This window comes from Arvicanthis niloticus, chromosome 5 (genome assembly GCF_011762505.2).
Source record: "Arvicanthis niloticus isolate mArvNil1 chromosome 5, mArvNil1.pat.X, whole genome shotgun sequence".
Taxonomy (NCBI): Eukaryota; Metazoa; Chordata; class Mammalia; order Rodentia; family Muridae; genus Arvicanthis; species Arvicanthis niloticus.
Window position 1 is genome coordinate 55,956,641 of NC_047662.1, and position 16,740 is coordinate 55,973,380.

Genomic DNA, 16,740 nt, shown 5'->3' on the forward strand with positions numbered 1-16,740 from the left:
TTTCTTTAGGTGCTTCTCAGCCGTTCGCATTTCCTCAGTTGATAATTCTCTGTTTAGCTCTGTTTCCCATTTTTTAATAGGGTTATTGGTTGTCTGGAGTCTTAACTTTTTGAGTTCTTTGTATATACTGGATATTATTCCTCTATTGGATATAGGATTGGTAAAGATCTTTTCCCAATCTGTTGGTTGCCATTTTGTCCTATTGACAGTTTCCTTTGTCTTATTGAAGCTTTGCAGTTTTATAAGGTCCCATTTGTCTATTGTTGATCTTAGAGTATAAGCCATGGGTGTTCTGTTCAGAAAAATTTCCCCTGTGCCCATGTGTTCAAGGCTTTTCTCCACTTTATCCTCTATTAGATTCAGTATATCTGGTTTTATGTGGAGGTCCTTGATTTACTGGACTTGAGCTTTGTACAGGGAGATAAGAATGGATCAATTCTTTCAACTTAACTCAAATTTATGAAAGTTATAAAAGAAAGCATCCTAATAAACTTGCCTTTTCTTTCAGTCACATCTTGGTCTTCTGGGTTTTGATCATGAGCCTCTCAATTCCAGTCATTGCTAATAAGTTAGTTAATATTGGGTATATGTGACTGTACAATACAGTCAGGCAGTAAACATTTGATGAATGCCCAGGATGTTCAAAGAGCTGCTCAGTTGGCCTGCCAAGCTGTGATCTGAAGAGACTTTTACTTAAAAGGGGATTGGAGAAATAGTTGATGAAAATGGGTCTCTTTACACTTCTCCAGGTTTACCTTACAAATTTGAAGTACAACAGATGTTAGAAGAACCTCAGTGGGAATTAGTGTTTGAAAAGACAAAATGGATAATCGAAAAGTACGGACTTTCTCATAGGTATGTACTGTGGTTTGTGATACTCCATTGGCAGTGTTTCTCTTGAATCAGAGAAGGTAAAACCTAGATTACAAATAGAATACTTATGTCTGGCATTAATGACAGCTTATTTTACAGCTAATTGTATATTTACCTAATCAGTTTCTTCTCAAATTTTTTCCTATAGCAGCATCCCAATGGATAGACTCTTCCGCCAGGATTCTGACCTAACTTGTCTGCAGAAAGTAAGTTGCCTTCATTTTTAATTGCTTTCATTATTCAGATTTCAAAGCTGGTCATCTTGCTGTGTTTTCCACTGTTTTGTGGGTGCATTTTCGATATTTCCTTTGTTGATTTACTTTGTGGAGTAGTGTGTTTTATTGACTAAGCATATACATAGAAACGATTCTCTTTTAGAATGCATTTATCAGTGTTAACTAATATATTTCTTAGCAGGTTATTATTGTGTCCAGTGAAGAACCTTTTATTGTTCTTTAAACTTTATAAGTACCATATTACCTTTTAACTGTAATCGTCAGTCATTTTTAAAAAATATAGTATAAATGTAATTTAAATTTAAATGGTCATTCTGTTCTAACTTTGTACTTGAAAATTCTAAAGGTTTAGAATTTTTTTTCCGCTTTTGATTAAGATGACTAGACTGTTACCATCTTTGGTTTGTTTTGTTTTAGTCATTTGGGAATAATCCTAAAAAGTAAACATACTAAGTTCTTTTTGATGCTTTTTTCTGTATTCTATTGAAAGACCAATTTGTGCATCCCCAGAAAACTGCCCAAGAACTATGTACTTAGTTCTTTTTTGTTGTTTGTTTGATTGTGGCGGGGCTCCAATTTGAACCTTGCACACGGTCTAGACACTGTGCTTCATTCCCAGACTCACAGTCTTACTTGCTTTATTCTTTGTGTTATTGCTTTTAAAACTTTAGAGATAATTTGGCTCTGCAAATGTAACTGCCAAAAGGGCACAAATCACAGATTTGTACAAAGTAAGGAGCATTCCTCACACATGGTTGTTTCTTGTGGAGTTGTTAGGGAGCTAAATTTACCTTCAACAGTGATTCTAGTGCTCCAGTCTGAGATGGGTGAGGACAGTGTTTCTCACTTGAGTATTAAGAAATCTGAGGTTTAAAAAGAAGTAGTGACAGTTATGTAAGCCCTTTTAATATTTAATTATTTAAATATAAAACTTTTCTTTTCTACTAGCTTTTGGAGTGTCTAAGGAAAACACTAAGCAAAGTAGCCAATTGCTTCATCGCTGAGGAATTCTTGACTCAAATAGAAAATTTGTTCCTTTCCAATTACAAAAGCAAAGAAGAAAATGGACTGGCAGAAGAGAACAGTACAAAGGAATTGTTCATGTCGTTATCTTAAAGTAAGATGTTCTAATCTTGACATGCTACTGTAAATAATTGAGATTTTAAAGCAATGTAAATTGAGTATTTTTTTCTTTTAATCCAAAAAACTCTGAATTTTCCCACCTAAATAATGTGAGAGGAAGAGCAGTCAGCTTGTTGTCCTAGTGGTCATCAGGAGTGGTAGACCCTGCCTGCGTTAAGCTGTGTAGTGGCCATGAAAGCTTGAGCTCTGGTCTGCCGTGTGTGTGTGTGTGTGTGTGTGTGTGTGCGAGTGTGCGTGTGCGTGTGTGCGTGTGTGCGCGTGCTGCTTGACAGCTAGACTATGGCTAAGCTTTGCTCTTTCTCTGAAGGAGTGTATGTCTCACTTTGGCATCTTATCTCATAAGACATACTCACTTTCTTCCCATACGTTCTGGGGGTGAGATGTGTGTGTGTGTGTGTGTGTGTGTGTATGTGTGTGTGTGTGTTACTTGGATGCTGCAGCCTAGTTGTGGAACAAGTTAATGTGGTTGAGAACTACCAATTTATAAATCTAACAACATGCTCTAAAGTGCCAACACAGCAAAGGGGGAACATCCTTAGAAATGTTTAGACAGGAGACCAAAGGGGAGAAGAACCGATTTTCAGTCCGTTGTCTCTGCTTCAGTCTTATTGTGTACCACTATACTATAGGATAGTCAGCCTCCTCAGAGATTTAAACGTTTAAATGAATTTCACGAGGGAAATAATTAGCTCCAACTCTGTCGAGTTGCAGTAGCATGTGATAAAATGTCATTGAACTAGACATTGTAATGTAGCCCTCAACCTAGCGCTTTTCCCCTACTGTCAGGAGAAAGAGACAAATTACAGTCAAGCTTAAATCAGATATTGTAATAGAAACAAAAAGACGCCATCTAGTATTTTACATATTTAACCCAGTTTCATATACTTTCTGAAAGAAAAAGTAAAAGTAAACTTTTCATGTGAAATTCAAATTATTCATGTGATTATTAATGCGTATTCCTGCTAGCTGGAGAACTGGTGTTTGCCCCTTGTTTAGACCTTCTTACTGATGACAGTTTTGTTATACTGAAACTGAATGTGAGTTTAGAGTTTTCTTTTTTTTTTCTGTTATAGTTGTAGCCAAAGGAGGAGGCAGCACAGGGTGGACTGACTGCAGTCCTAGGTGGCCTGAATCAGATTTGGGCTGTGTGATTTGAAGAAATGAAGTTTGCTTTCTCTAGGCCAAGTTTGTTTTATGTAGCTGAGGCTAATCCAGCCCTGAGTGTTGCTCCAACTCTCACTTATCTGCTGACTTGCTACGCTGAACCTTTGGAACGTCACTTTAAGATCACGTGGTTCCCAAATTAATGTGTAGTTTTAAAAGAAAACTAGCAGTTTTTGATTTCCCTCTGTACATTTAATAATGAACAATCACACATACTTTGTAAAATCCTCTTGAAGTCTGGAAGTATAAGGACTCCAGAGCAAAAAATCAGGAATCCGGAGCCCTCCACCTAATGTGCTCAAGCTTTGGAAAGTGACCGTGATCCAGTCTCAGCTCTCTAAACTCATCAATTGACATTCAAAGAGCTGAATTCTGTAACTTGGTGTTTCTTCAAGCACAGAAGGCTACAAAAGTCTGTAGCCTTCTTGTGTTTTCCTTCTTCCTCACCTCTCTTCATAGGCTGTTGGAACAGACCTGAAATTGATGATAATTAACTTTCTTGCTGTTTTCCTAGAATGTTGTTGAATTTTTTTTAAAAAAAAAGCTGTTCTCAAATCTGGACTTTACACAATACCAATGGTTCACTACTCTCAAGGAATGGCAGTAGTCAGAGTGTAGGGGCCTTGAGAACAAAAGTTTTTAAGCAACTATTGAGGAAAAAACAATTTTCTGACTATAGAATATATTTGTAATTTATCTTATGAAATATTTTTAAATGCAGAGAAATATATACAGAGTATAGAAATCTCAAACCTACTGTTAAGAAAATATTTTACATAGGAATTAAATTCTTAACCAGTTTTTAATAGCATAAATTCAGAACATTCAGGGTTATTGTTTGTCTGCTTTTGTTTCCCATCGGTTCTCTGTGGTGCCTTCTTTTCTCTTGTCCTAGTGTCTACATGCTCTGGCAGCTGCAGATGGCCCATCTGCCAACTTTGACCTCCTGAGAATAGTTAGAGCCAAGACCTTAAAGAGCACAGATGAGTCTGGAGCTTGAGGGGGCATGTAACACAGAAGTTCATGGAAAAAAACAAACAACAAAAAAAAACAGGAAGGAAGAAACAAAGAAGGAAGGAAAGAAAAGTCCTTTCCAACAAGGTTTGCAGAAGTAGAGGACCAGAGTCGCCTGAGTCTCTTCATGCTATGTTCTATTTTTATTGGTACATACAACTGTAAGATGAGCTTAAATTTTGTTTCTTATTCTGGTGTAGCTAAGGAAACTTAATAATAGTACTTCTCCCATATTAGACTTACTGTTCTTCAAAACTAATACTCAAGAAAACAAAATCAGTGAAACAAGACCAGTAAGGTAAAACTCCCTGGCCACCATTCTCCAGTTCTTTTAAGTGGCCAGGAACTCCCATTCGGAGAGCTGGTTTGGCCATGTGCTCAATGCTCATGAGGTTTTAGGCCCTAAGCACTTTAGCTCACTTGGACTCCTTCCATAGAGAATTTAAAATTACATTTTATAATTGTGTTTGTAAAACATGACAGTATTCACGTTTTGGGTTAAAATATTCTATTAATCTAAAACTTGGATTATTTTTCCTAATAAAATTAACTAAAACATTTGTTATATACCCTTCAAAATTCCAAGTCGGAGACTGTGCCTGATGAATGTTTTTCTCTGCCTATGTGGGTTGTTGGAACAATGCAGACAGTATTCTCCATCCCTTACCACATCACTCAGTTATTCATTCCACTCCAGCCAGGAGCATAGCAGCTCCTCCTGTCACAGGCGTGCACATCTGAACTTCATTCTTTCCCATCCTAGCCAGAACCCAGTGTGGCTTAGATCATTCATGGACGCAGTAGTTAGAAATCAGTAGATAGGAATTTTTATTTTGGTTCCTACTTTTACAGCTTGTGCCCCATTTGACAGGGTGAGGTTCCTTTCTTCCCTTTCCTCTCAAACCTTTATATTCATCTGTTCTCACAGCTCATAGCTATAAGAGCTTTCTATCATTCACTGAAAATAACTAAACAGACCGACTCAGAGAGTCGGTGCAGTCGTTTATGTCCAGCATTGGCCCAGGCTTCTCCACAGAATATGCCTCCTCTGAGGCCTGGGTAGGTGAAGTCTGTAGTGTGCAGACTGTTAGCACATTAGGCTCTCCATTTCTCAGGACAGAGAAAGTAGCAGGCTCGGGATCCCAGTCTAACCATCTACTGCTCTGTAGTTTACCTCTTTAGTGTACCTTTTCCCATGTACATTGCTGAGTCCCGACTGAAGGCACTGGAGAAGCTGATGGAACCTCTATGCCCTCCAATCGGTGCTCTGCTCTGTACCAGCAGAAGGCACCTGCTTGTAATACACACTTGCAATTCACCAGCACACATCCCATGTGGGTTTCTCATCAGTAGGAGAGGTGGCTCCCCAAATTTCCCTTTTTCTGCTTACCAGCAAGGCACATAACCTGGTGTCAGGTGACATGGCACGGAGGCAAGCACTTTACAGAAGCACAAGAAAAGCACACACGTTTTGATGAACATAGACTCTATCAGCATTAACAAACTTAACAAAGAAACTTCATCTCGAGAACTGCATCTCTAGTTTCTCATTTGTTAATAATGCTCTTATGATAATATGTTTTGTAATGTGTCTAGAAAAATCAGAATAATGTAATATCCTTAGATGATTATTTCCTGACCTTTTTGGAAAAGTTTTATGCATGCTTTTATTACCTGTAACTTTGCTTTCTGGCATCTCTTCTACCTCATTTTCTTATTGCCTCCACCAAATCAGGAAGAAATAAAAGCATCCAGTAGGAACTTAAAAGGTTCTAAATGAAACTAAATTTTAAAGCTGAAATTAATTCACAGTATCTGGGTAGCTTTTGTTTTTGTTCTTTGCTGTCTCTGTCATACATTCATGTGAGTTCCACGGAAAATGCCTGCTCTGTTGTCTCTGAGGTTTCCTAGTAGCTTTTCAAGGATTCGTTAAATATGTTCTCACAGTTCATATTTCCTGTTTTATATAGTATCATAAAATTGAGACTTGCATGGTGGTGCACACCTTTAATCCCAGAATTCAGAAACAGAGGCAGGAGGATCTCTGGAGTTTAAGGTTAGCCTGGAACAGGACTACATAGTAAGACGCTATCTTAAAAATAAAACAAAACAAAAGTTTTTATCATCTGCTTCAGCATATGAATTCTAACATTGTAATTATATTTCAGCATGACTTATGTAGGTGAGTCTTATATTACCTTTAACTGTGTAGACTGGAGTTGACTTGCACAGTTGTGTTGTATATAAGATACTGCATGTCACTTGATGAACTTGTTGCTGTTTCCCACAGTAGTAACAGTTTTGTGAATTTTTTCACTATGCATTTACAGTGCTCTATAACAATATGACTTAAAACTATTTTATACATTTAAATGTTATGTTGTATATATCTACATTAAAGAGTATTGTAAATATCAGTTTGTAAAATTATGAAAAATTTTCCCCAAAATATAAACTCATCTTTCCATACTTGTGATATATTAAAAATACTGATTTTAAGCTTTGACATATTATCTTGAAGTGAAAGCTAAGGAGAAACGTGCTGTCAAGTCAATGTAAGCAAAATTGTGAAAATAAAACAGGTGGTTTTTGATGTCTTTGTAAATTATTAGCAATATGTTATTGAATTACAAAAAGAAGGGACTTAGTTATCTTTCTATTGCTGTAACAAAACACCATGACCAAGGCAACTTACAAAAGAGAGCACTTAATTTGGGGTTCACACTTGGATCCAGGGGTCCATGATCATCATGTCAGAGAGTATGGCAGCAGGCGGTTAAGCGTGGCGTTGGAGCAGTAGCTGGGAGCTTATACACCTTATCTTAAGCAGAAAGCAGGGAAAGAGAATGGCACAGGCTCTGGAGATGGTAAAGCCTGCTCTTGTGTGTCACCTCCTCCAACAAGGTGCTCATTATTCCCAGACAGTTTCCAAGCGTATGAGCCTGTGGGGCCTTTCAGCAACATTCATCACCGCAGCCACATTAATTCAGCCAGCGTTGGTTGAACATCTCTTACACTGCTCACAGTCAGGGACACAAAGATCAGTGAACCATACCTTCTTTCTACAAGAATCTGGCTAGTGAGAAATCTAATACAAGCTGCAGTTGGTTATAAAATAGACAAGTGTCAGGTAGAGAAGGGTGGTGAGAATTCTCTGGACTCGAAGCTGTGAAATCAGTGCCTTTAGAAGAAATATCTGGCAGGATTTGATGATATGGTGTTTAGGAGATGTTGGAAGTGGCCTTAGCATAACTGGATGTTAGAAAATATTTTGATTAGAGAATAAGGTATATGAGAATGGTGATTGTGAAAGCAACATACAACCAGCCCACTAAAATTTCAGTTTCAGAAAATATAAAGTAGAGGCCAGTGAGGTAGTAGGTAAAAGCATCTGCTGGTGATCCAAGAGCCACATGGTAGAAAGAGAACCAACCTCTGTGCACCATGTCAAATGCTGATACACGCATGCACACAAAACATTTTAAATTTTTTCAAGTAGAAAGTGAAATTCACCCCCCAAAAATCGGTGTAAAGTGTAAGTATTGGTTTAACTGATTTTGAACGTTCCAATTTTTTTCTAGCATGTAAGAGATTATACATTTTACATAAAGCAAGATAATATCTTTATATTATCTTCATTAAAAACACCCATGTGGGGATGTAGGTCAGCATTAGCTTGCCAGGTGTGTGAGATCTTGGAAGATCCGTCCATAAGTATATGTGGCATCCCATGCTACAGTCTGTCCTAGTGGATCTGGTAGTGTACAGTAGACAATCACATTGTTCCCATGTTTCTACTACAGGGGTTTGGCTTGGTTTTCTTGTTGTTGTTTTATCTTTTGTCAGTACTTGCAGTAGAGATTTCTAGTGATTGCTAAACCAACAGTTTTATTTCTTTTAAATTTTTTAGTGTCTTGGAAAAGCTTTTTTTTTTTTTTAATAGTAATTTAAAGTCATGTACCCAAATAAAAACAATGATTTATTTACAAGATATAATGAAGTCCTGAGAGTCTTAGCTCCATAAAGCATGTATTTCAACAATAGTTCATTCCTCCATATAGCTATTAGGGATTCTTACTGACTAAGCATTTGGTTTAACTTTCTGATTGCAGCCATGGTCTCACAGTCCTGATTGTGTGTGAATGGTTTTCTGCATCACTGAACCTTAAGTCTTTCTTCTGACAGAATGCTGGTCTAAACACAGGCTTATACTACATACATATTCATTCAGAATCTTGTATTTTCAGAAAGATGTGCTAAAATAGAATGCTTGTTTTTGCCTCCCGTATTTTTCTTATTATCCTACTAGACATATTAGGGCATAAAGGATTTAGTGGGTATTGGGATTCAGGGTATGGGGAAGGGCAGTGTAGCTGGTGGGTTCATCAAAATGAAGTTACACATGTAAAAACTTTATGGAAACCCACTAGTTAGTAAGTTAATTTCAAAATGCAAGTTTAAAAGAGGGAAATTGAACAGGATTACCCTGCATTAATAGTGCCACTCCCAGAAGTCGTAGGTTATTAAACTAAAATTGTAGTACAAGACATGGGATGGCTCCCTATGAGTTAATTGATCAGGGAGGCCCCAGAAGTCTCCAAAACAGCACAGGCCATGGCCACTGCTCATTGTCACTATAGCAACATGGTAAGTGTTGCTGAGCACACACTTTGGACAGGACTTCAAGAAATGAGTTTCAGTTGAGTGGAAGATCTTTCCCTGCTGACTAGTCTTCATAGTGCCTGAGATGTGTGTAGTAGCCCTGAGGGGTGAGGAAAGACATCAGTAGTCTCACCCAGTGATGGACTCTGCATGAATCCTTATTGATTTGTCAGTGTGGTAGTTTGAATGGTAGTGCTCCCATAGGCTTATAAATTTAATATTTAGTCCTCCATAGGTAGAAGTGTCTAGGAAGAATTGGGAAGTGTATTATAGGGAGTTTTGGGGGAGTGCTTTGAGATTTCAGAAGCCCATGCCATTCCCAGTGAGTTAACTGTCTCCTTGCTTGGGGATAAGGTATATAAGCTCTCTGCTATTGCTCCAGTGCTATGCCTACCAGCCTGCTACCATGCTCCCCTCTATGATGCTCAAGGACTCACCCTCTGAAACTCAAAAGTCCCCAATAAACTCTTTTTCTGTAAGTTGCCTTAGTGTCTCTTCAAAATAACAGAAAAGTAAGACCTGATCACTTGGTAGTAGTGGCATGAGTTACAGAGGCATCTAACTGCTTACCAATTGAATACGAGGCCTGCTCCTCAGGAAGGAATCTTCTGCCTGGTACTGTAATCCTGGTCAAAAGCCCATGGCTGGGGAGGTCATGGGCCCCAGGGTAGAACTTCCTCTTCTTATTTTGGTAAATGGTCATGTCAAATTGCCTGCTAGTCAGATTGGAGACATTTACCCACTAGACCTGTGGAAGCAACCTCCCACCCCTGTTGTGCTTTAGTGATGTTTCTAGATTTTCTGAACTCCTTTCATCAGCGTGTATATGTTTACAATCATAAATAATGATAGAAAGATTTCAGAAGTCAATTCAGAATACTAATGGTGTGAGGATCAGCCAGGCGTCTGGCTTAGCACAAAGCGATGGAATGACAAGGTACCAGAAGTGGAGTCAGATACATAAGATGATCTGTGTGGCTTCACTCCTTAGGGAAAAGATTCGTGTTCACATGGTGACCACAGGACACTTAGGAAAGACTGATTGATTCTCTGGAGTAACCTGCTGGGTAAGCATTGCCACAAAGGGTCTCACAGATGCCCGACATTGAAAGCTGGGCCGCTTGCTGCCTCTTCTTCTGTGCCAGATGACCTTTTCCTAGTTCTCAGAAAGGCTGAGACATGGGACTTCTTGAGCTCTGGATGGGATTAGCATCAGCCAAGTCATAGGTTCCTTTTAAGGATTAATGACCTAGAAGCTTCAGGTGGGCTGAAAACCCCAGACAGGATAGTTGACTGATAATACCTGTGGACTGGCAAAATACTAGAGCTTCTGATACGGTCGATATACCAGCCTCACTGACCTGCAGATAGAGTCTTCCATCCCCAAAGTCATCCTTTACCCCATGAGACTTCCAAGTCCTGTGCACCACACCTCCCAGGCTCTATTCCCACAAGACTGGTGTCCTTCAGATATTCTGGTTAAAGGGACAGTCCTACCAAAGAAGCCAGTCTTTTATTTCCATGTTGCTCTGTCAATACCAGTCTAACATCTCCCCCAGCCCCTAACCCCACAAGTGTTTTCTTAAACACCCCATAAAATAAACCTATGTTCTCTGCTCCTGGGCCTTTCACCAGGGTCCGGAATCCAATTAGAGCCCAGAAATTTGCTGTTGCTGCTCCAGACCTCTCTGATGTATACTCATCAGGTGCTTCCACCCTGGCCTACCCAGAGCTGGAAACCTGCTTTAACCAGGAACAGTGTGGTCAACCTGAGACCATTGTTTTAGACCAGCTTCTGCTCAGATTTTGCCTTTCTGGAAGTGTTTTGGATTACTTAAAGGCCGAATGCTGATTTCTCCTTAGTGGCAATAGACAGATTTCCCTTTGTCCAAGCTAAGTGTATTCAGGAAAGACTCTCCAGAGTTAGCTGAGCCAGCACTGCAATACAGGTCCTGGGAAGACACAGGATGAGTCAATGACAGATCATAATAGTTTTCCACTAGTAACTAGAACACTTTTAGAGTGTTTGAGAACAAGGGGCCAGGCCTGGCTCTGGTGGGAAAATCAGAGAAGACATCCAAGGTACCCACCTCCTGACCTGTTATTCTGTGGTGTTGTCTAAGTGCTCTCCATGTGATCTTCCTCCATTACAGTCTATCTTCCTTTGTCTTCATGACTCTGAGGTTGCTGCAAGCACTAAATAGTTAACCCACGAAAGTACTTAATGCACTGCCTAGAGTCAAGCAGGCAATCAGGGCGTGTCTGTTACCTTTACTAATGAGGCTGTTAGTATTTTAAATATTGTGTTAGTAGGTTTCAGCGAGAAACAACCAACTATAGATATAGATGAGAACTTTATGAATACTACTTAAGACACTCAGGAAATAAGGCCAGTTGTCAACAAGTAGGACCTAATGCAAGGAAGTAACTGAATAAAAGAGGAAGAGCATGTGTGAGAGATCGGCCAAGCTGCCTTTCCTGTATAACGCTGGAAGAACTGAAACAGGAAACCAGGAGACTCGAGGCAGCTAAGAATTTGAGTTCAATTTGCACAGCAAGACTCATTTTTCTTATTACACCTTCTTTGATAACAGTTACAAAAGTTTACTGATCATCAGAGAAGCTCACAAGCCACTATGTTCAAGGTCACATGAAACACAAGTGTTATTTTTCTTTCAGAAAAATGATTGAGGTATGGGAAAATCAGTTGCCCTAACATTCTCTAGAAATGGAGGAAGGCTCAGACATTCTTAGGGTCTTTTGTTGGCATTCCAGATTCCTGTTTTTAGAAGTAGTAACATTGCCTGTGTCATGAATTCATTTTATCCTCACATAAGCCTAGTTCACACCTCAGTACTACAGAGTGGGAGAAAAGCTGGCAGAATAATTATGCTTGGAATATACAAAAAACTCAAGAGGTTAAACAGAAAAACAACCACAAAACAGCAGCCTACAGAATGAGGAAAGATCATCACCAACTCAACATCTGACAAAGGGCTGATATTCAAAATACATAAAGAACTCAAGAAAACTAGATGTCAACAAATTAAATAACCCAATTAAAAAATGCGGTACAGATCTGAACAGAGAATTCTCAACAAAGGAAACTCTAATGGCCAAGAAGCACTTTAATATTCAAAGTCCTTAGTCATCAGAGAAACACAATTCAAAACAACTCTGAAATTCCATCTTATACCTGTTAGAATGTCTAAGATCAAAAACTTACACAACAGCTCAGGCTGTCAAGGATGTTGAGCAAGGGGAACACTCCTCCATTGCTGGTGAGAGTGCAGACTTATACAACCACTTTGGAAATCATTTGGCAGTTTCTCAGAAAATTGGGAATAGATCTATCTCAAGACCCAACTTTACCACTCCTGGGTTTATACCCAAAAGAAGCCTCACCATACCACAAGGGCACTTCCTCAACTATGTTCATAGCAACTTTATTTGTAAGAGCCAGAAACTGGAAACAAATGAGATGTCCCTCAACTGAAGAATGGATACAGAAAATGTGGAATATTTAAACAGTGAAGTATTACTCAGCCATTAAAAACAGTGGTATGCCTCATAGAAGCAGGAGGGGGGATTGGGATAGGGGGCTCCTGGGTGGGGTGGGGGAGGGGATTACATCTGAAATGTAAATAAAATATTCAATTAAAAAACAACGATATGAAATTTTCAGGCAAATGGATGGGTCTAGAAAAGATCATCCTGAATGAGGTAACCCAGACCCAGACAGACAAACATGGCATGTACTCACTTATAAATGGATGTTATAAACTACAGGATAACTGTGCTACATACCACAGACACAACCTAAGTAACAAGGAGAGCCCAAGTGAGGGACTCTAATCTCTCTGAGAAGGGGAACTAGATAAGACATCAGAGGTGGATGGATGAAGGGAACTGAGTGGGGGAGAGAATGGGAACAGGAGGGACAAGGTGGGGGGAGGGGAGAGAGAGTACTGGGAGAGACAACTGAATTGGGGGGCATCTCTGGGACAAACTAGAAACGTAAGACAATGGAAAAATCCCAGGAATCTATGAGGGTGACCCTAGCTAAGACTCCTGGCGGGGGGTGGGGGGTGGGGGTGGATATGGAACCTGAACTGGCCATCTCCAGTAACCAGGCAAGATTTCCAATGGAAGGATTGGGACGCTAATCCAGCCACAAAACTTTAGATCCACAGTTTCTCCTGCCTACAAGATGTACAAGGGTGGAGAGAATGGAGCAGAATTGAGGGAAGAGCTAACCAGTGATTGGCCCAGCTTGAGAGCAACCAAGTCATGAGAGGTTGCTCACCCGAAGCCTATTAATGATACTCTGCTATACTTACAGACAAAAGTCTAAGTTAACTGTCGTCAGAGAGGCTTCACCTAGCAACTGATAGGAACTGATGCAGAGACCAACAGCCAGACATTAAGTGGAGCTTGGGGAATTCTGTGGAAGAAAGGGAGGAAGGATTGAAAGAGCCAGAGGGGTCAAGGACACCACAAGAAAACCTACAGAATCAACTAACCTGGGCCCATAGGGTGTTATAAAGGCTGAACTCCAAACCAGAGAGCATGCATGGGACTGACCAAGGCCCTCTGCACATATGTAACAGTTGTGCAGCTGGGTCTTCATGTGGGACTCCTAAAGTGAGAACAGGGACTGTCTCTGACTGTAATGTCTGAATGTAATCTTTTCCCCTTAACTGGGATGCCTTGTCTAACCTCAATAGAAGATGTGCCTTGTATTTCTGCAGTTGGATATGACAAGGCTGGTTGTTATCCATGGGAGGCTTCCCGTTTTCTGAGGGGTTAGATGGAGAGGGGAGAGGGAGGGACTAGGAGGAAAGGAGGGAGGGGAAACTGTCATCAGGATATAAAGTAAATGAATAACCTAATTAATACATTAAAAAAATCTAAAATAAATGAGAAAATGTAAAAAGTGGGCCAAGAACCTGAATAGGGTGTTTTCAAAAGAAGTGAAACAAATGGCCAATAGTTTTTAAAGTTTCAGCGTGGCATGATAGCCCTAAGGATGCAGTAATGGCATGCTTACTTTGGCAGAAAACCCTCTTGGCTTGGACTTAAAACTTGCTCAACAGGAGAGGATTTCTGCATGGTACTGGAAAACCTAGCTAACTACCCAGAACTAGTAAAGTCTCCTGGTAGATAATTTACAACCACCACTTTACTAGACCATCACAATCCTCCACTACACTCCAGATACTTAAACTCTAAATAAAGGGATAAATATGCTGTAAATATAAAGAGAACCCTTAGATAAATGGACCTCTCACCCCTCATCAAGGAAATGTCTCTCTGCAAGAGATGGAGACCATTACAGAAACCACAACCAACCGAACTTCATAGCTGTGAAGCCCAGTCCCAGAGGGTAAGTCTACAAAACACTCCTGCACCTAAGGCTCATGGAACATTGCAGAGGAGAGGGAAAAATGATCATAAGAGACTCTGTTTCCCAGCCACTAGGCAAGAATTGCCTCTTTCCATCTACAGACAAATTATTGTCCAGAAAAGGACACTCTTGCAGAATAGTCGACTGATTATATCTGCCTAGACAGAGTAATCAGCCCTTAATAATTCTGCATCACTAGGTCTATCAGATGATCCTGGGCCAGAAGGCTGAAGATCAGATGCTCCAACGTTCTGTAGCATAGGGACTGTCCAGGTGTTCGGTGGTCTCTATAAATTGGCTAAGATTTAGAAGCTATGCTTTGTGCTTCCCATAATTTCAGTTAACTCAGTCATTCTGGATTTCTGACAGGGTTGAAAACTTATAGTCTCATAGCCAATCCTGGCTATTTACTTTGAGAGAAAAGATTTGAGTGGATGGTTTTCAGCTGACATTCATTCTAAAGCCAAGAAAAAAGCCAGGTTCAGAACTAAGTGTTTTAGTTAGGAGAGATGACAGAGGTTCTGGTTAGTCAACAAAATGATGTACTGGGTATTAGGACTATCTTGTACCTCACTGGTACAAATTGGCATAATTATGCTCTAATTGTATTTTGAGAGAAAAGTTTTATTTTAACAGGTAGGGTGATATGTAGGAGAAGCTAAGGCGAGAGGAAGAGAAGGAGTAAGGAGAGGAGGAGGAGAAGGAGAGGAGAAGCTAGGTGATGAGAGAGAAGAAAGAGGGTGGGGCATGGAGGCAGATGTTCATGTGTCTCCACCAGTCAAAGATAGTTGATATATCTAGGTTGGGTATTGGGTTACACTTCTGATTGAGCATTACCAAACTTATAAAGCCGTTGATTAACATTTTAAAAAAATAGTATAAAGGAAAAAAGGAAAATGGGGCATGGGATAGGGGGTTTCTAGGGAGGGGAAAGGGGGAAAGGGGATGGCATCTGAAATGTAAATAAAATATCCAATAAAAAAAAAAAGAGAGACTCTGTCTCCAAGTAACATCAGAAACTCTAAAGTCTCACCAACATAAATGTGAAACATGAGCTGAACAAAGACAACAACAGACATGCCACACAAAAAACTACCGGCAACCAAAGAAAGCTGAGAGTGAGAGAAATGGTCTTCACCAGGGAAGAGCACACCGACTGGTTATCTAGTACCCTGAAAACACACAGGTAACATACAGACTGAGCACGTTGCATTGAGGTATATGTATATGTATATGTATATGTATATGTATATGTATATGTATATGTATATGTATATGTATATGTATATGTATATGTATATGTATATGTATGTATGTATAGTGTATGCATATTACAGCAGTTAATGAATTCGAAAGAGAAAGGAGGGGTAATATGAGAGTTCAGAGGGAAGGGAAGGGAAGGGAGAAGTGATATGAAATAATAGAATATAAATAAAATTACCCCATTATATATAACATAAAAAAGTTCATTATAAAAAAATTCTACCTCTTAACCACGACCGAGATGAAATTTAGAACTACTTAGAAATTCTGTTTCACTTAGAATGGCTATCACCAAGAAAGCAGATAAACACCAAAGAGGCTATGGGGCAAATGTAGCTCTTTGTCAGGGTTGGTAGTGATAATCAGTGCAGCCCCTGTAGAAATCAATGTGGAGGTTTCACAAAAACAAACAAACAAACAAACAAAAACCCTGAAAACAGATCTACCATGTGACCTACTCTTGGTCATACACCCATAAGGGAAGACTGAGGATGAGAATTTAAAAAGACAGGAAAACGGGAAAACAAAACTCTTGCATAAGCTGGTATCTTAGGCCAAGCAAGTGGATTAAGAAACACAGCAGCTTATATACTATTCAAAGGGGGAGAGTCAGCGAATGAGACAGAGTCAGCAAAAAGCTAATTAAGCAATGTTAGACACTAAGAGTGACAGATGAGATAATCCTCCCTATAATTTGGGGTTTTGTTTGTTTGTTTGTGTTTTTGTTTTTACCCTTTTACATTTATCCAGGGGGAGTGTTACGTGACAAGATATTTCCAGGGTAGATGCTACATACCTGTCTACTCACCCAGATAGGGAGCCTACAGCAAAGTGCAATATCACCAAAGTCCAAGTTGGCAAACCATGAGTTTTATTAGAGCTACTTGCAGGAATATTGGGGGCTTAACTTTCAGGAGCAGAAATGACTTAAAGGCAGCTGCATCAACAAAGCCCACCCACCAAGGGTGACAGTGCACA

General features: G+C 39.7%; 2 protein-coding genes across 5 annotated transcripts in view; both read left to right on the forward strand.

Moving 5' to 3' along the window:
• The window catches only part of Mysm1 (Myb like, SWIRM and MPN domains 1), a 38,310-nt gene extending 31,287 nt beyond the window's left edge, over positions 1 to 7,023 (forward strand). For 2 of the 4 annotated variants that reach the window (XM_034502376.2, XM_076934655.1), the window contains exons 17-20: positions 750 to 855; positions 1,022 to 1,079; positions 2,058 to 2,226; positions 4,312 to 7,023. In XM_034502376.2, coding sequence (XP_034358267.1) covers positions 750 to 855; positions 1,022 to 1,079; positions 2,058 to 2,225 — 332 coding nt within the window. In that variant the 3' untranslated portion in view covers position 2,226; positions 4,312 to 7,023. The remainder of the gene's footprint in view (positions 1 to 749; positions 856 to 1,021; positions 1,080 to 2,057; positions 2,227 to 4,311) is intronic. The other 2 variants (XM_034502378.2, XM_076934654.1) reach the window with 2 other exon arrangements.
• A 7,298-nt stretch (positions 7,024 to 14,321) lies between these two features.
• The window catches only part of Eqtn (equatorin), a 31,703-nt gene continuing 29,284 nt past the window's right edge, over positions 14,322 to 16,740 (forward strand). Inside the window, exon 1 of the mRNA XM_076934657.1 lies at positions 14,322 to 14,478. The gene's annotated coding sequence lies outside the window, so the exon portion shown is untranslated. The remainder of the gene's footprint in view (positions 14,479 to 16,740) is intronic.